The sequence below is a fragment of the Pseudorasbora parva genome, chromosome 19 (assembly GCF_024679245.1).
Source record: "Pseudorasbora parva isolate DD20220531a chromosome 19, ASM2467924v1, whole genome shotgun sequence".
NCBI classification, from domain to species: Eukaryota; Metazoa; Chordata; class Actinopteri; order Cypriniformes; family Gobionidae; genus Pseudorasbora; species Pseudorasbora parva.
The window spans coordinates 33,511,821-33,537,695 of record NC_090190.1 but is presented as its reverse complement, the minus strand read 5'-3'; the positions used below and the strand labels follow the sequence as shown (position 1 = coordinate 33,537,695).

The 25,875-nt window shown below is 39.4% G+C and overlaps 1 protein-coding gene across 1 annotated transcript; it reads left to right on the top strand.

The window, feature by feature from the left end:
* The first annotated feature begins 6,952 nt into the window (after positions 1 to 6,952).
* Positions 6,953 to 25,368, top strand: efna1a (ephrin-A1a). The gene is made up of 5 exons (XM_067425903.1): positions 6,953 to 7,228; positions 21,316 to 21,611; positions 22,391 to 22,456; positions 22,692 to 22,775; positions 23,740 to 25,368. Exons 1-5 carry the CDS (start codon positions 7,134 to 7,136, stop codon positions 23,862 to 23,864), a joined length of 666 nt encoding a protein of 221 aa, XP_067282004.1. The 5' UTR covers positions 6,953 to 7,133; the 3' UTR covers positions 23,865 to 25,368.
* The last annotated feature ends 507 nt before the right edge of the window (positions 25,369 to 25,875 follow it).

Genomic DNA, 25,875 nt, shown 5'->3' with positions numbered 1-25,875 from the left:
GTTGATATGTATTGCCCATATATTTGAGCATATTTGAAATATTATTATATATTAGAGCACAAATATTACTACAATGAAAGCAATAATGGTAAAAGAGCACAAGTCATTTGTTTAGAGGGAGAAGTGGATGTGAACATTTTAGCTTGTGAATAAGAGAGATGCAACCTGGGTGAAATAAATGCATTTCAAATCAAAATGAAGAAACAGTCTTTTGAGAAATAATAAAACTGGTCCGACAAACAACAACTCTCCTGGCCAGAGCTAAACATGCGTAAGATATCTAAAAGTACCTGGCATGGATTATCAGTGTTGCAAGAAAATGAGAGAATAGCCAAAAGAAAAGATTGTGCAATGTTGTGCACTGGCACATATCAGGCCTACTTCTTTCTTTAAAGGGGTCATATTATGGCATTTTTGTACAAGTTAATATGATTCTTTAGTGCCTATTTGAAAAGTTTGTAATTTACTTTAATTAAGCATTCTCATTAGTATTGTAAGAGAATACTCATTTTACCTGGTCAAAAACAGTTGTTTTCAGTGGGCCATATCAGTGCATGTGACTTTAAATGCTAATGAGCGTTGTGCACCTTGCCCCTCTGTTCTGTGGCGGTTTGACACACACATGTGGAGTGTTGCTTTGACAACATTTGAGGGTATATTGGAGAATGAATGTCAACGGGAGTCTCTCTCTGTCTCATCTGTGCAACCATATCATTTTGAACCCGGAGTCGGACCCAGAACAAGATGGCGACCCCAACGAAGTTCGACAATTAAGGCTCGAACAGGATGTTTCTGAATGGTTGGTAAACATAATTTCACTTTGATCTATTTTGTATGTACTGGCATGGATGGATACATTACAATTAAAATGTAGTTAGATTTTTTTACTCATTCTCATGTCGTTTCAAACCTGTATGGCAAAAACATTCTTCAAAATATATTTTTGTGTGTGTTCAACATAAGAAAGAATGTCATTCGACAAGTAAAAGACAGAATTTTCATTTTTACATGGGTGAACTGTCCCTTTAAGGGGTGTGAAGAGTCTGTATTGGTAGAGGATTAAGGCCACAGATCATCTACAGAAGTTCGTCTGTGGTCAAGGTTTAAATGACCATCTACACCTGACCACCTTAAGACTCTTATATCACATACATCAGAAGAAAAACAATGTCAGGAGAAGCACGGTGTTCAGCTTAATGTGGGCGAAGCTTGTCTCTTTGTATTTATTTGTGTTCTTTGCAAAGCTGTTCTAAAAAAGGTCAAGCTTCACTGGTCTCTTCCGCTTTTTGTGGGGGAGACAAAAAGTGCTTACTATTTGCCAGGAGAAAAAAAAGTAGATTTTGTGTCAGATTTTTTAAAGGAACTTTTATACAAGTATTTCTAAACAAGTAACTTTGTCAGCTTGGGAAAAGATACAGTACATTGTGACAAAGTATAAAACTTTGCCCAGGGCTAAAGGTCACAGTTGACATTGATTCTCCTCTGAATACATTTTATAGTCCAGGAATCTGTTTCTAGGAAACAAAACCTTGGTATCAAGAATAAGGTTTTATAACTTTAAAAGTTTTCCCTGGTAGTGTATATTTCCTTCCTATCTCAGAATATGTCTTTTCTTTTAAAGAGTGCATTTGTATTCAGTATGTGTGTATACATCCTCTTTATGTAACAATATAAATATGCAATATATACAGTCACTGTGATGTGATCCGTGCCAAAAGGTGTGTGCCAACCTCCAATGATGTGCATTTACAAGAATGTTTATTAATGTGCAATGACCCTGTTAACTAAATTAATAAAATAAAGTAAAAATAAAACAAGAAACAATGTCATTCATGGTACGGCTGCCACTGCAGTGTTTCAGTGCACTTTTCTCTCTATCTGTCTGTGAGAAATGTGACCAATGTGCAAAAAAAAAAAAAAAAAAAAAAAAAAAAAACAAGAAGAGGAAAGGAAAAGGAAAATCAGTTCCCTGTAACATTTTCAGAAAAAGACCAGGACAAGACCCAAGAAATAAACACGTTACTGCAAGCTTACTGTGGCTCCACTTTAAAATCTAGTGAACTGCCTATATAGCCAGCATCCTAACCTCATAAATGACTGATCTGCTTAACGAGACAAATAGCAGGGCAAACGTCTCACAAAAAAGCACTCTGGCAAAGTTACCCGTAGGTTTCTGAAGAACACTTGTGAAGTGGACGGACCCGGCCCTTGCCATCTTGGCAGTGCGTCGATCCCGGATGAACCGAAAACTGGCAAAGAGGCGGGACGTGGGCGGAGCCGAGGTCATTGCAAACGGCAATCAATCCACCTGTCACTCAAATTGCCACGCCCTTAATTATGCAGAATTTTAAGGTTTAATTTCATTTAAACAGATACAATTTTAAAGTAATGAGCTAATTTAGTTACTTGCAAAAAGTAATCTGATTAAGTATTATTAAATGTTGCGGCCCCACTTTATATTAGGTGGCCTTAAGTAGTATTTACATCAAAAAATAAGTACAATGTACTTACTGTGTTCAAATTGTATTGCCAAACACCTTTGCTGATTTTGAGATATGGGTAGAGTTAGGTAAGGGAAGTGCCAACTGTGTAATTATAAATGTAACTACAGAAATTAATTACAGACGTAATTACATGCAGGTATTTTTTAAAATGTAAGTACAATGTAAAAACATGTATGTACACAATAAGTGCATTGTATCAAATGATTAATATGTTAATACATAGTAGTTAAGATCACCTTATATAAAGTGGGTCCAATGTTGCCCATTTATAAATAATCCATTATACTTTGTTTTTATTAATACTTTTTAGTATTGAATGAATTACTTATTTTGGGATTTCTCTCGAGCTCAGTGTGCATTCTGGGATTAAAATGTAGACAAAAGTAAATATTTTAAAAGGCAGCTTAATGTACATTCTTGTCAGGAGAGCACCTGCAGCCTAAGAAGTTAGCTGTGCATCATATAGGAAAGCACAGGCCATGATAATTTCCAATAAGCAATCCTTGACTAATTTTGAGGTTAACATCAGGGACCTGATTCATTTGCTTGTTGTTGAGTAATGGCAAACAGTCATGAGGAAGTTGTCTGTTCTAATGAAGATACGCACATTGTTACCTGTGCTGTCTGGCTTTCCTGTTAGGGCATAGGGCCTACGTAGGGCCTAAAGCTGTTGCAGACGTCACATACCTCATTTTCAGGACCAAACTGGATTGAACTAGAAGGCTGAAGGTGGTATAATCCAACAACATCCTGGTGGATAAGAGTCATACAACTGTTTCAGTAAAGCTAGAGTGTGTTTGCGCAATAGACATTAGAAAGTGGGCATTTTTCATTATATCCTGCCAGTTTGATGGTAAAGTAAAACATGAAATTTTTAAATGTTATATTTCAAAAGCAACACGACTAGCTGTTTCTAGGTTTTGTGTGTGTATGTGTGTTTGTTGTAGAAAATTTGTTCTTACAATAAAGTGATAGTTCACACACACAAAAAAAATTTTTTTAAGTTTATCTTACCCCCAGGGCATCCAAGATGTAGGTGTTTGTTTCTTTAGTAGAACACAAATTAAGATTTTTAACTCCAACTATGAGAGTAAAAAACACATAGACATACAAATCCGTATTAAACACTGCGGCTCGTGGCGACAGATTGATGTCTTAAGACGAAATGATCGCTTTGTGTGAAACTAAAAAGCATTCATATAATTTTTTACCTCAAATGCAACACTATGTACATCAGCTGTCTCCGCGCCATCACTGCCTGTAAGTGAGGTCGCTAGAGCCGCAGGGTTTAATATGGATTCGTATGTCTATGTGTTTTTTACTCTCATAGAAAAACACCCCATTGACATTCATTATACGAGCAACGGTTGGAGTTAAAAATCTTCATTTGTTTTCTACTGAAGAAACAAAGCCACCTACATACATATTGGATGCCGTGGGGGTAAGAAGATAAACATCACATTTTTATTTTTGGGTGAACTATACATTAACCACTATCAAATTAAGTCCAATTAGAGGTAAAGTTCTAATAGTAGCGCCCAGCAAACCCACAGAGTAGCATTATAACATAACTATCAACACGCTCAAATGTATCTAATATAATAAAATAGCGCTGCGTTACCTCACATACGCATGAGCCAACCTGTCCTCCAAAAAAAATACGACTCTATAGGTAATTTTTCAAGCACCTTATTACGACCTATATTTACGTTTTAACGTCATGCGCCCTCTAGCTGGCGTGAAAATAATGACAGTGTCTGTTACGTCTGACATCAGGAAATGACGTATGACTGTTGGTACTCTAGCGGCGAAATATTACATATTGTGGCTTTAATAGTGCACACAAATAGCCTGACAAGCCAGACCCACATCAAGATGTTTGGTCTGGAAACTCACCATAGACAGGGCTCAATCTGAGGGGCGGGATAAACGATTGTCTTTCAAACTCCTTCTGCACGGCGTGCACGCAATTCATACAACCAACCAGAGCAACGAAGGTGAAGCGAAGCTAGTTGACAGATTAAACTTTCGCTGTATCCAGTCGGCAAAACTCCGAACACATCTCCCCTTTCCCCCTTCTTTTCTCAGAGAAAAGCTTAACTCCAAGTCTTCCAAAGTCACGGTCAAAGCTGATTCGAAAGACCGCCGTTTGCCAGTTTCTGTGTTTACTAGAAGCACGCAAGCGCAACACGGCGGTCATTATGTTAAGCCCCGCCCACCGACTCTATACACGATGTGATTGGCCTGCAGATTAAATTTGCTGCCGCTAGTGTGCGTCTAGATTTCTAGGCTAGCACACAAGTATATTGGTTAGGTTTTGCAAGATTAAGATGTAAATATTGTACATTTATACCATCTACATAATACACATAACAAACAAAACTTAAACCAATCTGGATTTGACTGTAAAAAGCTTAACAGTATCCAAATGAAAAGAGCACAGATCTTTCTTAAGTTACTAACAAGGATTTTATGTCTTTTGATATATTTCTATTTGTTGGTGGGTTGAGATGTTCGGGCTCATTATTAAAAGGAGCGATAGAGCAGACTCGAGCCCCATGATTTGTACCATGAGAGGTACTTGAATTATGTATTAGCATTCAGCAGAAGTAACTGCTGTTTTGACAAGAGTGCTAAAACGCCTGCCGGCTCTTCTTGAATCTGTCAACAGACAGTGTGTATTGTGCAATACACAGTCACACGTGTGTATATGTGATAGTGAGCGAGTGAGGCTATACTGAAGATGTGAGGTGCACACTATAGATATTTACAAGAATGAAAAATTATTTCCTAAATATGCAGGGACAGCAAACTAAATATTTTAACATTACATTATGCCTGCATTTAAATATGCACTTCCCTGCTATATAGTGTAGCCTACAACAAGCAGTGTGTCAAATGAGAAGGCTATTCAAATACACAGTGAGCAACACCAAGATGACCTGAATGTAGGGGAGAACCGGGGCGAAAGTAACGCGGGACGAAAGTAACGAAGCGATTTTCTCAGAGCCCTGACTACATTTGCATTCCAAGTTATGACAGCACGTTCAGCACGCAAACCTTTGATGGATCTGTCAAAAATCATGTGATTTCGTCATCATTTGGGTCCGAAAAGTAGTTTTCGAGTACGGAAAGTAAATTACTGAAGCAGTACTTTTTTTTCTAATTGCAAGTTGTGTTTCTCGTTTCATGTGTCACAGTAATGATCACTCTACAGATTATTTATTGCTGTTACACATCCTGAAGGTTTGTCTTTTCAGAGTTTTTCAGTATGAAACTAAATCGTGTTTAAATGTCAGGACTTCCTGACGGGTCGAAAGTAACACTTGTTCATATTGTTGAGGGAAAAAAATATAAAATATATTGACATTGCACAAAAAAAAAAAAAAAAAAATCTAAAACTACAAGTTTGTATTGTCAGGTTATATTTGAAACATTTGATTAAACTTAAAATTTAAAATGAAAATGTAATTTAATATTTTCTTTGCAAAGATAAAGTAGCTACAAAATGTTTGCAGTTACATATTACCAAGGTCATAGTCAGGTATGTTTTTAATAAAAACAAGAGTAACACAACAGAATTTTGCTTATATTGTTGTGTTACTTTTGACCCATGCACCTGTGTTACTTTCGTCCCAACTGTTCAAAGTGAAATTATACTGTAGTCGTTCTGCATTTGTACAAATACCACCTGCTATTGATAGACCACACTTGTGAGTTATTGACCATAGCAAATATATATATCTGTCTAAAACATCTTTTAAAATTAAGTTTTTCTGAAAAATTGTACTTTCACCCCTGTTCTCCCCTAGCCTATAGCTAATCAAATTAGGTGTGTTGAAAGTCATTCAGACACAGCATATAATTTTATATTAGAAGCATTTGATTTGGTTGACCCTCCTCTGTTTGGGATTAATCAACTTCAGCTAAATTAATATCAATTATAAGAAAACAAATGAAGACAGACCAAATTGGATTGACCAAAGACTAGTCAAACTTATATTTCGAGCCTGTATGAAAAGTGTCAATGGATTGTCCTTTATACAAACTTCTGTTGATTGAGGAAGATGAACGCATTTAGCCTATGTGTTAAAAGGCGACATTTCGAAGATTGCACTTAAACTCGTTTGCATAATGCAATCAGAACGCGATGGCCGAGAGGGAAACGATACAAATATTTTATTTTGATTCATATGGTGTTTCATAATAGGTTTCCAAGAATAGTCAATCCCAGTATATTCTGGAGAATATGCCAATCGATTTCCCCAACCTCGGTCTGACTCTGAGCTAAAAGCAACAATCATCTGTAGAGGGCGATCGACTGCTACTCCGTTTAGAGAGAGTAGCCTGTGTCTTGATTGGCTGTTGGAACTGTGGGCGTGGCTTGAGCAGAGGTCTTTCTACAAAACCAAAACGCGGCGCAAGAAAGTTTCATTCAGCACTGACTAGATAGATAACAGAGATCTCTTGATTTATGGTCAATCTTCGTAGCGCTGAGTGCAAACAACATATTAACTAGCTTAGGAGCAGTTTATAGCAACACGGTTCTACGGAAAAAGGGCTTTAGAAGAAACATTACCTATTGCTGGTTATTTTTATTAATTTGGATTGAATCACAGAGGGTCTATAATGGATCTGGTGTGGCTATACATCGCAGCGAGTATCTGCGCTTTGCTCGCTTCTGCTGAGAGGCACACTGTTTTCTGGAATAGTACCAACACTAAGTAAGTAAATTGACCCACTATTGCCATTTTTACCACGCTTAATTTTCCACCTGAATTGTATTATGTGATAATGCATAGCCTAATGTGATTTACTAATGTAAGGCTACTGTAGCCTACGCTGCTTAAGATAGTAACTTTTTGCGAAAAGCATCATTTGGCTTTTTTTAGGGTTTAAATAATTGTCAGAACTTTTTTTCTCTCCCTGTGTGTGATTTGTTTCTTTGCAGCTTAATACGGGTTTTTATGGTCAGTGCCTGTGGTAGGTCTGCAGAGTTTGTTTACATTGTGAATGCGTTATGACGTTGTGGTGTTACATCTTTACCTGTAACAGATTGCACAATCCAGGCATTCTTATTGAGTCATAATCTAGCCTATATAGGCTACCCATCACCGAATGTTTGTTTACCTGTAACATGTGTCTGTATGATTTAAATCTACCTCTTTCTAATAAGAATTAATGCTGGGTGTGTGCTGACTGTTCTCGTTCTCGTAAAAGAGTAATAGTAGCCTAAATTATGGTTATGTCTATATTCATTTAATGTAAACTCAAAAATAAGATACATTCATGGTCTTGCCACATAGGCACATTTCCTCCGTTGTTAATGAGTTGAACAAAAAAATTAAGAATCGAACACACAAAAAAACTCCCCTTTTTGACGTGTAGCTATGAGTCAATGAGGTGTTGAAATCGGTGTTGAATACTGAGTGACTTTTCAGATGACTGATATGCGCATAGCGGGTGACTGGAGCTGTGATTGCAAAACTCCAATTGCCGATACGAGGCAGACGCAAGCGAATCACTTTTGGATCTTTGTAAAGATTCGATTGAACCGACTCTCCGAGCGTTTGCTGTGGACTGAAAGGAGAACTCTGTTTCAGAGTAGGCTAGAGTATACAATGTAAGGTGGTACAATGTATTCTCCTGCCGGTATGAAATGTCATCTGTCTAAACAAACTCTAACTAAACAGTGCATGTAACTAAATACAGCAATATTTAACCAACTATTAAACCACAGAAGCATATTCATTTTCTGACTTCTGAGAATTTTTTGTTCACTGAAACTAACCGATTCGTTTAAATGAATCAGATTTCTTTTGAGTTCATTGAGTTGCAGTAATGATTTTGTCATTTTTAAACAATTGGCGTTAATGTTCCAAGAGCCCAAAGGTAGTAAAACTGCATTAGTGTGATAACAGATAACAGACAGAAAACTGAAGAATACAGTAGGCCCATCTGCTCCTCGAACACACACAGACTTCAGTAGATTGGATTGTAATGATTACGTCAATGTCCAAACAAAAGTGATAATTTTAGCGCCTGTGTAATCCACACACTTACTATTTTTATTTCATATCTCACCCCCCTTCTCTCTCTCTCTCTCTCTCTCTCTCTCTCTCTCTCTCTCTCTCTCTCTCTCTCTCTCTCTCTGTGATCTAATCCTGTTTTGACAGAAACACTAGAGGGGCTGGGGGGAGACGCTTTCTTTTTTCTGCCTTTCTGCACTTTTTTCTTTCTGCATTTCTTTCTTTCAAAGGAAATATAGTCAGGTAAATATCATCATTTGATTGCATTTGTATGCATCATTGTCTCTGCACATGTTTGACAGTGTGTATAAATATTGGGGAAGGTTGACTCTAGGGTCGACAGACCATTGCAGCTGAGTGCAGTTTTTTTTTCTTTCAAGCGAAAGGTGATTCTGAGTAAGGTCGTGTCAAACGCGTTTGAATTTGTTGGTGCTTGTTCTTGATGTGCTTGCAGCTGCTTGCTGAAACACATGTGTTGTAGTGTTGCTCACAGTCCATAGTTGATCAACTGGAAGGTGTGTTTCAGTGGGAGCTTAAGGAGTGTCCTGGTGAGCACTTGTTGTTTATGATTCACTGACTCACTCATATGTGTATTAACCAAACTTCCTCTATTAAATTCTAAGTGCACTCCTGCAGAGTGTTTTTCTCTTTGACCATTTGGTAGTACAACTATATAACTTCAGTGATCATTTTAAAGTAATTCATTAACGGAATAGTTCAGCCAAAATTAAAAATCCTATTATTTTTTCATATTGTTGCAACAGAAAGCATTGCACCATCTTCAGATATCATAAAAGAGCTCCAAATGACTATAGTCCAAGTTTTTTAAAGTTACATTATAGCTTTGTTTGAGGAAAGAATGAGTCATTACTCACTGAAAATGTGCTGAAAATTCATGAGATGAAGACAGTCCAATTCATTCTTTTAAGGGAAATATTTTTAGTGTTCAGTCATTTTATCCAGTTAATAAAACTAGTCTGAATTGTTTGTTCACGAATCACATGCTTACCAACTCAATGATCTGACCCCATTTCATTTTTTTAGTGATTAAAATTTCATTTTGTATTCACTTAAGCTATTGTATGACTTCAGAAGATTTGGAATATTGTTGTAGTATTGCAAAGAGCGACTAGTACACTAGTTAACTTGTTCCTTTTATGTTCCATCTAAGGATAAGAGAAGTAAAAAAAATGACGGAAATGTCTTGTTGTTGTGAGAACTAATCTTTAAATATTACTCATGAATGCTAAAACCTTTCTTTAATTGTTGCTCTTGTTATTTTATCACCACTCATAGGCTTATAGAGATTTCTACTCTTTTTGTATCTTTCTTCAGTCTCTTTTTTCTCTTTCTTTGGCTTCTCTTTCTCTCTACCTGTCCTTCCCAAACCTCCTCCCTTTCCTCTGGCTGCGTGCCCCGTACCGCATGGTTAACTGGCACAAAGTTCAACCTCTTCTCTGCTCCTTTTCTTTAACTCTTTCCATCTATCGTTTCTCTCTTCCCATCGGTACCCCAAAACTCTTCGACCTCCTCACATTTTTGTTTCTTCTCCGCTTGTCTGCGATCAAGCTATTGTGTTACTGTTTCACCCTGTAAAAAGGCCCTTTACATGGTTTAATTCAGCCAGAAACGGGGCTTTCTTGGTTATCTACCCAAAATGTCCCATTCACTGGCGTTTTTTCCAGGGAAAAGGGGCTTTTTGCTTGTGGGGTTTTGCCAGCTAAGTGCTTTTTTGTTATACGTTCCAGCCAAATTAGCACGCTCCCACCGCAGATCTGAAGCAGGACAAAACCAGGGGCTAGTGTGACCAATCGTGGGGCAGGGTTCGCAGCCGAAATGAAGTGCCATTCATGCGGCGTGTCTGTCACTGTGCGCGTCTGTAGATGTGTGTGGAGAGGAGAAGTGGAGATGGAAACCGGTGATAAAGTGCCATTTTGCTTTTGTCTGCATGTCACTTAGCATTAAACTCATCAGATCTGTGTGTGTGCGTGTTACACTGACAGTGAGCGAGTGAGTGATGAAGTGCCATTCGCTCTCTGTAGTCTGTCACTCTCTCTGGTGGCCTTCAAATAGGGAGGCCGCCACTCGAGCCCACCTCTCTCCCGATCTCCTGTCCGGCTTCGACCTCGTTCCCTACACCTTTTATCTCAGCCATACACGCCAGCGCTTTTCATCCTTTTATTCAGTTCCTGTCCTTATTTCCTTTCCCTCTGTGAAAGAAGGAAGAAAAAGAGGTGTTGAATTTTTTCCTTTATCGGGTTTGGCAGCCATAAACACCAGAGCCTGTCTCACTCCCCTTTTCTCCTCCCTTTCACCTTCTTCATGCCTATTCGTCCATTCTCTGACTCTGAATTCTGGCGATATCCACAGAATTCAAATGGCCGCCATTCACAAAGCACTACAGATTCCCGCCCATTGAGAGTTCGTTTTTTTGCTAGTTCACATACTGTGCACTTTCCATTTAAAGGGTTAGTTCACCAAAAAATGAAATGGTCATTGGTTAGTCAGCCGTAGGCGCCGATCCCATGAGAGCATCCACGGAAATGGTCAACCACCCACAGAAAAACGTGAGATATGTTAATTTTAACATTCCATAAATAAAATAAAAATCCATTGATATTGAAGAACCTCTCTGATTGGACTCCCATCAGGTCCCGGAGGGTCGTAATACACACAATTCTACTATTATATTTAGCATTACAACATAACAACCTGACACAAAAACTTGTTCTTTATTGGGGTTTTTTGCAAAATGATTCATTACATTTTAATTAACTAACTCCATAATTATCAGTAGTGCAATATAGCCAGCCGTCTATGGTGGCAAGGGGGACGACATAAATTGGTGCTTGTGTCATTCTAAACACATAAGACTTGCATTCCTCTTTGAAAAACTCATGAACAGAAAGTACTATATTTGATGAGCTCTATGTATTAGGGGTTAAACGACTTAAAGTTGAGTCTACTAGTCGCTGAAGACATCATTCGATTAACAAAAAAGCCTGAACCTTAAGTTTAGACTCGAACGTGTGTTGCCTTGTGCACAGCTATTGTATATAAAACCAGGCTGCCCACAAAGCTATTGTGCTCTTGCATAACATCTTATTTGTATCATTCTTACGCCATTGGGTCGTTATCTTTCTTTATCAGATACTGATAAAGTAGTACAATAAAGATTGCATGTATATGAATGCTTTAGTGAGAGAGCGATTGCGTGAGAGAAGCACGCATTAGTTTAGAACGGCGAGTAACTTATGTGTGCAATAAGCTGTTTAAAATGTGAATTCCCTGATAAGTTTTGAGCATCTAGATGGTATAATCAAACATATCTTGTGGAGAGCTCTCTGAGTATGCATTTATTTGTCATTTTAACTGTTGGAAATAGTGTTAAAGTGGGCTTCAAATATTTTTTTATCATGTTGCGCCTACTATTTACCATGATCAGCAAGTAGTCAGGCCATCCTTAAAAATATTTTGGTTTGCAGTAACAGTAAAAATTTAAAAAAAAAGGGTCGGTAGGTAGGTCTATATTTTTTTTTTCAAATTTTAATATTAAAAAAAAAGTACATTTTTGGTGATGGTGATTACGTAGGTATGAATTTAAACAAATTGGCATATCGTGACATCACTGACTGGGTCTTCAAGCCGTGCCTTCGGGCGTGTAGGCTAACTGCAGGCTATATAGACCACAAACAAATTGAAATATTTGTCAAAAACATGTTTATTGCATAAATTTCAGGTGCATTCTTTAAGAAAAGGGTCCAACCACCAGCTAGCTGTCATTGACTCAAAGCTGTCAACCCTCCCTTTTTTTCTGGGTTTCTCACGTATTTTAGCTCTTTTCCCGCTGTCTTCCCGTTTTAGTATTTTCCCCGTAATATGTTTCTTATTTTTACGCTCGATTGTGTTAACTCAGAACACGCAACTATCTGTGTCTCTGAAGTGGCTTGCACTTCTTGCCAGACCAACGCATCTGGTGATATAGACTAGTGCATTTGAATATTAAAAAGTAAAAAGTTGTTTTTATGAATTCAATCAATTAAGTTGCTATAACCAGCTATTCAATCAAGAGCAGTGAGTGAGTCCTTATCTTTTGTTTGACAGACAGCAGTAAAGGCTACTGCCCCTTTAAGACCTAATACAGAGATATGCTCGTCTTTCTCAACTGTATAAAGTTCTCTTAAGCCATATAACTTACAGACTGTCTGATGGATACTCATCAAGATCGACATGTTGACATACTTTTTGTGTGAGTTTATCTGTTCAAACGCAAGACTTGAAAGAACTCAATATTTGCGCGCTGTGAGACGTGCGCGCGCTGCGCACAGAGACAGATCTTCTCTCACTGCAGAGGGTTCTCATTCGCGTCTTCTGGCGAATATACTGAGTGATGATGGCGAAAATGACTGGTCATACCGCAGCACTCGCATGCATTGAACACAGTTTACAAAGATAGACCGTTTTGCCCACGTTTTCTTTTATTATCGCTGTTGTAGTGCACGTGTATCCATCGACAGAACCATGCATAAAGCATTATTTTTCGAGTTACAACCAGTGCCGCCGCTCCCACCACGCGCAGTTGAGCAGAACACACGCTACCCATAGCAACGCGTTATGACAACGACATTTCAGACTGACAGAGACAAGATAATCGACTTTTCCGCCATTTGTTACTGTTTTGTACACGTTGTTATATTAATTATAATTCAAAATCTGTTTTATTCGCCACAATATAGTAATGATAAATGTTGAGAGGGGCACTTTTGATTCATTTTCAAAAAGGGAAGGGGCTCAAAGCCCTCCCCTCTGCAGTGCACTTGCCTGGTGTGTGTAGCGTGTCCATGGTCTTGACTCCTGTCACACAATGCGGCGAAATCTCCGACAGGGCTTTAACAGTCTAACGTTTCAGTGAATGAGAGTATGAGCCGAGCCGAAACGAACGCACGTGCAGGCCATAGTGTGACATCCGTTAACCATAGTGTAAACATAGATGACGTCACGGGTTTTTCTATAAACGAAAGAACGTAGCCTTCGTTTGTATGGCCCAGGCAATTTATACATTTATAATAACGTTACTTACTAAAATATAATTCATATTATTTTATTACTGTTGTATTAGTTGTTTGAAAAGTAAAAAAAAGAAATTGGTCGGTCTTAAAGCCAATTTACAACCGGCAAGTCGGTCAGACTAAAAGGGAAAAAAAATAAAAAATTGAGTCGGCCCTAAATTGACAGGGTCGGTCGGGTTACGGCAAACAAGAATATTTTTAAGGATGGCCTCAACATCAAGGAACACTCTACTTTTTTTGAAAATAGGCTCATTTTCCAACTCCCCTAGAGATAAACAGTTGAGTTTTACCATTTTCTAATCCATTCAGCTGATCTCCGGATCTGGCGGTAGAACTTTTAGCATAGCTTAGCATAGATCATTGAATCTTATTAGACCGTTAGCATCTTTTTTTTTTTTTTTTTAAATGACCAAAGACTTATGATATTTTTTCTATTTAAAACTTGACTCTTCTGTAGTTACATTGTGTATTAAGATGAAAATGGCTGAACCGTACTCTCATTCCTGCGTTATAATCAAGGAACTTTGCTGCCATACCATGGGTGCAGCGGCGCGATATTACGCAGCGCCTGAAAATAGTCCCCAGCATGCAACTTGTGCAAGCAGGTTGTCAAGTTGGTTATGTTGATGGAAGTTATTATAGTTCCTAGTCATATCGGTCTAGAAAATCGCAACTTTTAATTTTCTGTCAGTCTTAGTACACACTGACTATAGTCAAGTTTTAAATAGGAAAATATTGAAAGTCTTTGGTCATTTTTGAGTGGCATGTTAACGGTCTAATCAGATTCAATGATCTATGGTCATTTAAGCTATGCTAAAATTTCTACCACCAGATCCGGAGAGCAGCTAAATGGATTCGAGGACGAATTTTAAATCTAGGGGAGTTGGAAAATGAGCCTATTTTCAAAAAAAAAGCGGCGTGTTCTTTTAAAGCGCCATGGCAGAGCATTAAAGTCGAAGTCTGTACAACCCCTACTATGTACTATGTTTATATATGACACTCAATATTAGGGCTATGGAATATAACGAAAATTATCGAAATATCGCAAATGTACATATCGCAATATGCATATCGCAATGTCTCGCAATATCTGAATGATTTTAATAGGCTACTTCAACATTGTGAAAAGTTTTAGGTCACATATTGGGCAGAGAATAGACTGGGCACATTACTGTTACTTATGTGACTTGCTTGACGTTAAAAAGAGTTATTAAACGCAATAATTTGCGAAAAACAATCATTTGCAGTCTCGCGCGGTTTGACACACACACCGAAACGTGAACAATTTGTGACACTTTTTTTCTGCAACACTGCTGGTCACTTTCAGAAGTTGTAGCGATGTTTTCTTTTCCCAGAAAGAATGTGAAACACAAATGGTTTCATTCTCAGTTTTTAAATAATTGTTTTAAATATAATTTAAATAGATTTTACACACTAATTGCAATATCATATTGCATATCGAATATCGCATTATTTAACAAGATATCGCATATCGCATTTTTCTTCAATATCGCACAGCCCTACTCAATATATATAAAGCACTCAAAATAGACCTCTCAGTTTACATGGAATATACATTAAAACATTAAAGTTTTGGGTGAACTGACTTTCCATGGAGGGATGAAAATCTCTCAGATTTCATAAAAAATGTCATAATTCTTTTGAAGAGGAGAAACAAACATTTTACACTTTTACCAATTTTTAAGATATATAAACTCATTCCGCAGAATTGACGTCTTCATTCCCTAATCCCCTCTCCAGACTGTAATCAGCTTTTAATCTTTTGTGTTGTGTATTGAATGGCTGATTTTTTCGCTGATTGTTGACCCATAATAATCTTTACCAGGTTCCTTCTGGCTCCTACATACAGTCCCTACCAGGCAGAAGTGTTTTCTTTATAATATAATGTATAACGAATTGTGTGATTTGTCAAATGGTGAGGGATTTACTATATTGTAATTTACAAACCTGAGTGAGTACGTGAACTCTGGCCAAAGGTTGAGGAGACGGCCTTTTCCCTCGTTAGACTTGAGTTTCCTGGCCGAGTGTTTTCCCGGGAAAATGGCACATCCTGCACGTACAATAAACAATACCTTTCTCACACGCTCACTCACGCAAGCAACCGGCTTCTTACACAAGTCTCAGATACACACTTCCTCGTACGCACGCACGCTCTTTGAATTATTATTCACACGAGTTAAAGGGCTTGAGAAAGTGATAGTTTTGTCTACAGCTCAGTATCAAGAAAACACGTGCCTTTACGCCCATTTCTCTCATCTGCCCCTCATTACTTTCCCACGCTCTTCATTTTAAGTATTCGTTCATTACACCTGCAGTAATAACACTGTTATCTTTCTGTTTTATCATACAGGGCTGTCACGGTATTTCACTCTCAAGGGATTCCCAGAATTGTTTTTCTCAGTCATTACTTTTCCTTCCTGTCAGCGTATTCTTGAGCATCTTTGATTTACTTGAAATGTTTCATCACTTTCATATTTAAGACACCTGTCCAGCCGAATGTGTTTTCTAAGGTGTATTTAACTGCTTATTACAATCACACGCTAAGCATTTGTCATGGATGTGTTATGTTTGCGTGCGTGTGTTTGTTGTGTTAGGATCTTTTCAACCTCAGCGCCTTGAGTTTTTGTTTCCGCACTCTTGCTGTTTGTGCTGTTTAATGAATGGACTGGTTTTAAGGGTAAGGTCCATTCCCACGACACGTTGCACGCATTTTATTACAACGCTGTGCGAGAGGCCACGCCCCCTGCGGGATGGCTAATGCTTAAACAATGCAAGGAACTACTGAAGCCATTTTCATAGCGATATGAGTCGCCTTGTGTGCTTCTCATTTCCCTTCACACTGAGCGCTCCAGTGTTTCTAATTATTTCAGTCATTTATATCTATGAGAGGATATCGGAGCCGGCCAGAGCCAGTCGGTTGAGCTGACCAGTCAGGACTGTAATTAATTAACAGATCAGAAATATAAGGAATTAGACGACTTATTCCTAGGACAGCTTTTAAGACACCATACCAACTGAGAGTTTAGGAATGTAGCTTATGTTCTTATACACACACCTTAGAGTCTCAGCTATATTTGGTTGTTTAAAAATGGCAAAACATTGCATTTTCGAGTAGATCTTTATCACATGCCATTTCTTCACAATAGAGGAAAGAGTTTTATTTTAGCTCATTTTAGAGAGCAAATCTGACAACTTGATCAGTGGTGCTGAGAGACGAAAGATTGAGCGATTCGAAGGGAAAGAAAATGATTGATGTGGATAAGATGAATGTAAACAAGATGGATTGCAAAACCCTGGTGTGGAATATTGTCTCGAATGGGGGAACTGGTCGATTTTGGTCGCCATGGCAATCACAAAGGGCCAGAGTTAGTGTCCACAAACGTAGGTCACTAACCAACATACCGCAGATTCCAGCGAGTCGGCCTGTGATTGGTCGAGAGCGCATTGGGGGCGGGGTCGCAGGGAGAATGAATGGGTGATCAAACAGGCTTATTGAGTGCTGAGAGACGAACCGAGAGAGTGGACAGAGATGGATGGATTGAAGAAAAGATGAAAGAATGGGACTGGTCTGAGTCGGGGAGAGGACAAGCACAAGTGCCGGCTCCATTTTGGTGTATCAAAGGATTCTTTTCTTTCTTCGCATTCTTTATCTCTCTTACACCTGCACAGTACAAAGCTTCTGTTTTGGGAGGCAAAAATAAGACAGTTTTCCTTTCCAAACCGAACTGCCACACCAATTCCTTTCCTTTTTTCCTTCTATCGCTCTTTTTCTACCTCCCACCAGCCTTTGTTGCATTTCCAACCAAACCGGTCCACTGTAACGCTCCAACTGTGCTTCAGAACAATAAAGAGCTTGCTATGGGCCCCTCATCTCTCTCTCTCTCTCTCTCTCTCTCTCTCTCTCTCTCTCTCTCTCTCTCTCTCTCTCTCTCTCTCTCTCTCTCTCTCTCTCTCTCTCTCTCTCTCTCTGCTTGCATTAAACTGAATGAGGCCCCTGGCCCCTCAGCAACCTAGGCCGGGTAATCCCGGAGCACAGAGCACCCGATGATCCTGCCGCACTGCATTCTGAACCAGTCACCCAGAACAACAGTGCTTGCATTAGCACTGAATTAAAACGGCAGAGGTTTCAGGGGCTAACAACAGTCATTTTAGCCAGCGAACGCAGGTGTGAGGGCTAGAGCGAGGGATGGATGTTTGAACAGATCCGGGGTCAGAATTTCGTTAATTACCATTTAGACTGTAGTATCAGGTGGTGAAAGCCACAAAAGATCACAGATCGAATGACGGGGATGTTGGCGGGCCTATTGTTGGAGTGTGTGTGTGTGTGTGTGTGTGTGTGTGTGTGTGTGTGTGTGTGTGTGTGGCAAAATGTGTGTTTAAATACCCCAGACCTTCCATTTTAAACAGGTGAATGTGGAAAGAATGTTAACTTGAGTATTAACCAACATCCGTGCTTCTGTGTGTGTGTTATAAGTGTGTGTTAAGGTCTGCGCTGCTGACTTCGAGCATTTCCTCAACCCCTCACCCCCCACTGATCATCCCCCCTTTCTCTAAGCTCCAGCATTCCAGCGAGTGATAGAGTGTTGAAATGAGAGAGGGAGAGGGAGGAGAGACCAATTGATAGACAGACTTAGAGGGGGTAAAAAAGAACAACAACGACAAAACTTTGAACTAAAGATTAAGAGACCCGAGATTAACCCTACAGTTGCCCATTTGTCATCAGTTCAGTTCAGTTGGCTGATCATTCCACTGATGTTTACAGGAAGATGAGTTCAGAATAGAAGAACTTCAGCTATTCACGCTTTACGGTAAGCACGGACGTGACTCACAAGCGACTGCATTCGTCTGCCAAGTTTTAGTCTTCATAAATTAATTAATTAATTCTTCATTCATCTATCTGCCAGTAGATTTTTTTTATCCGTTTGTCTCTGCTTTGGCAATATAGATAATACTAATAAAGCATAGTCATTTACACGGTTGAGACAAAGAGAACATGTTTAATATCATAGCTGTCTGACCATTAGCATGCCTCTTTTGAAGCCTGTGACCAAAAAGAGGACAGCACAAATGATTTAAGTTCATCTATGGATGCTCAAAATGAAGTTGGGTCCAGTATGTGTGATGAATGATGCTAGAATGAGCAAATGGCATTACTGTATGAATAAAGGCATTGATAAAGTAACTGTAGCGGTTGAAAGGACATTGGCGCAGTGAGCACCCGCTGACCCCTGTATTGAGACAGTCCATCCCCCACTGCTTTCTCCCACCCTCCCCACTGACTGCCAGCCCCCAGGGGCCGAGGGGGGAGCAGCATAATTGCCCCCCTCTGGGACCACTTTAATTCCAGTCTTTGTGTCTTAATTGCCCCCCCTCCAGACCCCTTTTTGATGAACACATTGAGGCCATACCACAAACAGATTATAATCAGAGCTTTAACGGGGTGTGTGTGTGTATGCTGGTGCACCAGATGACTGCTCCCAAGCATCTGGTGACAGCAGTTAAAGAATGTGAGACATGTAAATTATTATTGGCGGTGAGGTATATTTGCTTCATTCATCACACAAAGATGCCTCAGTATGTGACTGCCGTACACGGCCACCAGAGAATTGAAGTGTGTGGCCGGGAGTGCTAAGTTTGGCTGTGTGTGTGTGTGTGTGTGTGTGTGTGTGTGTGTGTGTGTGTGTGTGTGTGTGTGTGGATGTGTGTGTGGATGTGTGTGTGTGTGGTTGTGTGTGTGTGTGTGTGTGTGTGTGTGTGTGGATCTGCAGTGAGTGAAAGCAGCAGGCCAATTAAAAGGGCTGTATGTGTGTGTAAGACTAGAAGGGGTCTGGAGCCAGATCGTCTGTCCTAAGACCAAGGGTTCCCCCCCATCAACAAACAAGAAAAAGAGAGAGCCAGAGAGAGACTCTGCGGACTTTGATCATCAAGCAGACGTGTGGATGTTGTCACACACCGACAGAAACACCCACTCTGGGAAATAACGCGACTGCCATTTACACCAGACAGGGAGGAATTCTCCAGAAATTAGGAGGATCGCAGTTAGCATCTATGACGCACATTTAGGCCCTTGAGAGGTCTGTGATCGAGTATTTCAATATTTCAACTGATTCTCTTCAATGCTACTTCAAACATGCAAAGTTTCCGGATGGAAACTGTAAGTCTACATGTTTTAAATTTAGAAACCAAACAATTTGAAGTATCAATCACATCCTTAGCATAAACAGTGAAAGTTGCTAATATGTGTGGTACTTAGTTATTATGTTCTAAATGATTGTTATTGATTTTGTGAATAATTCATCCATGCAGGTTTCATTTAAAAAAATAGTGATAACTTGATCTTCCAGACGTTTCTTTGGTGATGTATGCTGGAATTATCTATTAATTTAGTACATGTAAACCCTGCCCCTTTGTTACTATCAACTGCCTCCATCCATTGTATGTCACAATACGGAAGAAAAGATATGTTAAAACTAGGGGCTAGCAAGCATTAGCAAGCATCATTCACAAAGCTTGACCTTTAATAGCAAATCTCAGACTGCCAAAAATTGGACTCTACAAGAGAAAGATATGTTTGAGAGTATGAGAAGTGAACCTGATCACCATTCAAAAAGTTGCCCCCGGGGAGCCCAAAAAGTTTTTATAGCTGATTTTAGACCTGGCTGATGTTGAGCACATAATGAAAATGTCTGAACCTGAGCTGAGCACAGAAACAAACATATGGAAGCCAAAGTGGCATCCGATGATGGATGGATGAATAAATAAACGAGGGCATTCTTTCTACCTCTGGCATTCTTCAGTGGGCTTCACATAAACAGAGATAGCACGCTGCCAGAAGAGCTACAGGAGCAGAACTAAGAATGAAGCAAATGCTGGAGAGAGGGAGGGCGTGGAGAAGAGCAGACAGGCAGACTGTCTCTGTCGCCTCTCTCCGTGTGTCAAATGAAAGGGAGAAGTGTGGCGTAGACAGGGTGTGTATAACTCCGTCAGCCGGAGTGCGTGTGTTTATCTGTAATGAGTAAGGGAGTGTTGACGAAAAGCAGATTTATTTCTCTATTTGTGTTTGTGAGTGAGTTTCTGCAGATAGTCAATAGTCATCACCTGATGATCCGACCTGACAGATTGCAAATCTCTTTTTTACATAAATAAGACTCTGCTCTCATGAGGCGAGCGAGATCAATACATTGCACACATTCACGCAAGCATGTCCATGTTCCTGCCGTTTTCACCAGCTCTGACCTATTCTCTGTGCACGGACAGTATGCAATTCGATCAATGAACCGATGTTTCGAATAATCTATATTCATGCATCTGTCCCGTCTCTTCTTCTTCAAAGAAATCAACATACTCATCAGTCTTTCCATTGTTCACATTTTTTGTCTTGTCTTCCCTGCCGCCATCCCTTTGTGATTTGCCGTCTGGTCGTCTTTGAGATGGTATTGTAGATCAATGCAAGGGCAATTGAAAATGTGATTGCATCAGGCTTGGCATTCAAGTCACTCGCTCTGTGAAAGTTCTCTAAATGAAGAATGAAGAGTGACATCCCTGGAGTTATTCTCGTTTTCTTGCTTTTCTCGGATTTCTTGTCTCCCAAAATTGAGTTTTATAGCATATTTTATAATTGTGTTATTCATATTTGCTTCATTTCATTGCCCTTTGCAAGTTTGTTTACAAGAAAACCCCTTATTCTTTCAGGTTCCGATGGAACAACTATGCAGTCGAGGTACGCCTGAACGACTACCTAGACATCGTGTGCCCTCACTACCCACTGGGCGAAGTGCCGTCACAGGACGCCGAACGCTACGTGCTCTACATGGTGGAACGCGAAGACTACGACACCTGCCGTCCACAATCCTATGACCAGATGCGCTGGGAATGCGGCCACCCCTTCGCTCTGCACGCACCCGAAAAGTTCTCGGAGAAGTTCCAGCGTTTCACGCCGTTCACACTGGGAAAAGAGTTCCGACAGGGCGAGAGCTACTACTACATCTGTGAGTACAAGCCTCAAAAAGTCTTGAATGAGAACATTCATGGTGGATCGTTTTGAAGAATGGTTAGGGGTGGAAATGTTTTTGAACATCTGAAAACCGGTTATAGATTTATTGCCCCACAAACCATGCGCTGAATGCTACGTCTGTGAGTCATATTTGAGCCCTTCTTTAGCACCACAGTAATGAATACATTTCAATTTGTGTTGCGGACTGCTAAACTGGCAGCAGAACCGCTACGTGTCTTTCTGGCATCCTCACGGGTGATCCTTGGGGAGTTTGGGCTGTCGGAAACACAAGGAACACAATTCAGCAAGCATGTGGACTAGAATATGGAGGTCTAGAATTAACAGTGGTGAAATTCGACAACCTAATTTAGAACCTTCTAGGAAAACGTTCTTCCAAAAAGGCTTATTCTGCAAACACTCTGTAGTGAAAGGTGGAGTTTTTGATGGCTAAAATGCTTTAGATCTGCTTTGACAGTTCAAAGTCTGCTTTTTGACACACCATCACAGTTTAAGTCGATGGATTTGCAGCTCTGACACAGTGTAAACTCTAGTGTGTAGGCGCCTTAAGACGTAAAGTACAGTTCCACCCTTAGTAAAAGAGATCAGACACAGGTCACAGGTCCAGGTGGCTGCTATGGAGAAGTGGATTAGCCCCTATACATTTAACACTATTAACCTCCTTTCTAATTAACCTGTCTGTTGCCCATTTACTCATTTACCTCCCTACCTTTTATCTTCCTCTATCCTGAAGGCCTTCTCTTTTTTGCCTTACAGCCAAACCACTGCACCACCATGGAGAAGAATGTCTGAGACTCCGGGTAGACGTAGCTGCCAATGATGGTGAGTATCGCCGCCCTGGTGGTGCGTTGGTGAACTGGCAGATCTTTTGCCACCTTCACATGCTATCGGGAATTTCCTATTTCCCGCTTCTATAGTGAAAAATATGACTTGCGAGGGTTCATGACCAGGAACCCAGTTTTTAGGATAATTCCGATAGCATGTGTGGGTTGCATTAAAACTGCACATATTTTGCATTTCAGTTGATCTGTGAATTCACTCGTTTTCTTCTATTCAGGCTCTCAAGAAGCCAGGGTTGGAACTGGATCTAAGCAGGGCACAGGGGGAGTAGCTCACACACCATCTAATCGGTTACCAGCAGGTAAGGTCGCAGCGATTTAGGTTTTAAAGGGATAATTCACCCAAAAATGTAAATACTGTCATTAAATACACGCCCTTGTGTTGTTCCAAACCCGTAAGGCATAGGTTCATCTCCAGAACACAATTGAAGATCTTTTTGATTAAAGATTTCAGTCCCTCTGTTGACAGCTAAGCAACTGACACATTGATGTTTTCAAAATTTTGTAAAAAGCTTAGTCCAAAATTTCTGAAGAGATGCAATCGCATTATATGATTAACATTATTCAATTTAGGCATTCATTCACATATAAACACTGATCACATAAGTTGTGGTAAATGGAAGCTTTTGCAAGAAAAGGTACATTTTTGTGTTACAAAGCACGTTTGAGCTTCAGCCAGAACCAAGGAGGTTCATTCTCGTGTTACGAAGCATGTTTGAGCTTTAACAAGAACCAAAGTGGTTCATTCTCATGTGTTAAGCAGCACGTTTGAGCTTCTGCAAGAACCAAAGAGGTTCATATCTCGTGTTATGAAGCATGTTTGAGCTTCCATAAGAACCAATGAGGTTCATTCTCGCGCATCAAGCAGGTTCGTATGAGCTGATCAATGTTTGTAAATGTAAATAAAAGCATCAATTTTAATCTGTTCTTCATTTAAAGCAAGTCATTAGATAATGTGGCCTAAACTGCTCAATTCATATTGATTCGTTTTACAATCTCTTTATGAGCGTTTTAAAGTGTCATAGTGTCAGTTGTGTAGCTGTCAATGGAGAGACAGAAAGATATTAATTTGTGTTCCAAAGATGAACGAAGTTTTAAAGATTTGGAACGACATGAGGGTGAGTAATTAATGACAGAATTTTCAGTTTTGGGTTAACTTTCCTTTTAAAACTCGTGTTGTGTATAGCCTTAGATAAGGTTTCTGGCTTTATACTATCTCTAACTACTAAAAACTGAAATATCTAATATATTTTGTCCATGTTACAGATGATCCTGTTGTGAATCTTCCTGAAGTACAGAAAAGCATGCGGACAAACGCCGCCATTTCAGGAGCATCCTGGACGGTTCTCACAACCTTACTCCCCCTTTTATTATTGCTGGTCTTACAGTGAGATGAACACTGGACTAAATTACTCTTACAAAACACTATAATGACAGCGGCCTGTGCTGATGGACGCACACAGAGGTAGCTCTTTACACCCCAGTGCTGGCCACTGGGAGAAGCGTACGGGAAGTGGAGCTCCTTCACCCTGCTGGTGGCAGTGGAGAAGCGGAACTGGAATGAACAGACTTTGAACTTTCAGACACTTCTAAAGAACAAAAAAATGAGACGTCAGTATTTTTCTGGAAATATTGTTCATGCAAAGGGAGATGTTTTCCCTTTTCCATTTTTTGTTTCTTCATATAAACGTCTGACCACTCAAAACCTGGATAAGAACAAACTGAAACAGTAATGCAGAATTGGAGTTAGCATGTACTTGGAATATGGACAACCCCTTTTATTGGAGTGTCATATTAAGGGGACGCAAGCAAAGAATGAGCCAAAGACCACAGAGCTTCTCACAGAGGAGTAGAGCGAACAAAACCGCTCATTGTTTTCTCATGTTTTGTAGATCCAGAGAAATAATTGAGTTTCGTATTAACTTATGTAGCATCAGCTCAGTGGATTTTATTCTCACTGTCTCATGATTTTACAAGACTATGTGCTGTACCTGGATTTAAACCGGGAAATGCAGCACAGAACACACACATACCCCTTTACTGCCAAAATGGTGCCGGTGCCTGTGATGGGACATCTGATTGGGCTGATCCAGACTGGGCGCTGGCACCCTGACAGCAGGAAAAAGGTGGCATCCGATATTGTTTACCAAACCCACTGACACACTACCATTCAGAAATGCTGTGTTGTTTTTGTACATTCATTGTTTAAAGAGTTAGTAAATTATTAGTTTTGCTGCAGAACAAATTACTGTATATAGTAAGCAAAAATGTTTACTGTGTGATGGAGAGAGGGCAAATGAGACGTGAGAGAGGAGAGACTAATGTGTTGATGAAAAGGTGACAGAAAGGGAAATGATATTATTGGACAAGAGTGTGTGTTAACAGAGGAGTTGTGATGGTATGTCCTGCGACAGTGGGTCAGATCGACACTCAGCATTTAAACTGCCAAGCACAATCAATGAGAAGCACACTCTCACACAATCACTAATGTACACCTGGAAGTGAACTTCATGAGTAAGAACAGAAGTTTCATTTCATCTAAGCTGGGTAGAAAGAAAAAGGAGTTTCAGGAAAACATCTCAACGGATTTGTATTGGTAATTGGACTACACTAAATATTGCAATTGGCCAAATAAAAATGTTACTTTAAATTAATTTATGCTGGTACTAATATTAAAATTATGGAAACTTGTTTACTTCACGTAATTTAAAAAAAAATGTAATTGCGACTTTATCTCACAATTCTGACTTTTTATCGCAATTGCAAGTTTACATGATTTTTCTCATGATTTTTCATGAGTTATAAAGTCAGTCAGAATTGCGTGATATAAAGTTGAGAGTTTATATCTCGCAATTCTGAGAAAAGTCTATATTATTTCCCTCAGAATTGGACTTTATAACTTTATCATGCAATTCTGACTATATCTCACAACTGCAAGAAAAAAGTCAGAATTGGAAGTGTATATCTCACAATTCTGACTTTATTATCTCGCAATTGAGAATTGCGAGATGTAAACTCAAGTGTGAGATAAAAAAATATATATTTTATGGCGGAAACAAGCTTCCATACAAAACAGCCGTGTAGCCCATGTGTAATATAACACCAACTTTAATGATAGTTGACATTCAACTTCATTAAACTGCATTATATAATAGCCCTTATTACATAATATTTAATACAAATCTGCCAAAATAAAACACTTAGTGACTGATGAATCCCAAAATGGCCAAATATCGTCTGATTTACTGGCCCGTCTGATATATTGGTCTGTCACTACTACATTTGAAGCTTAGCTATTCTGTTGTAAATCTACATATACTATACACTAACAGGAACATTTATTGTGGGGAAACTGGACCAGGCTTACACACATTTATGACGCTAATCAGCTAAAGCACTATG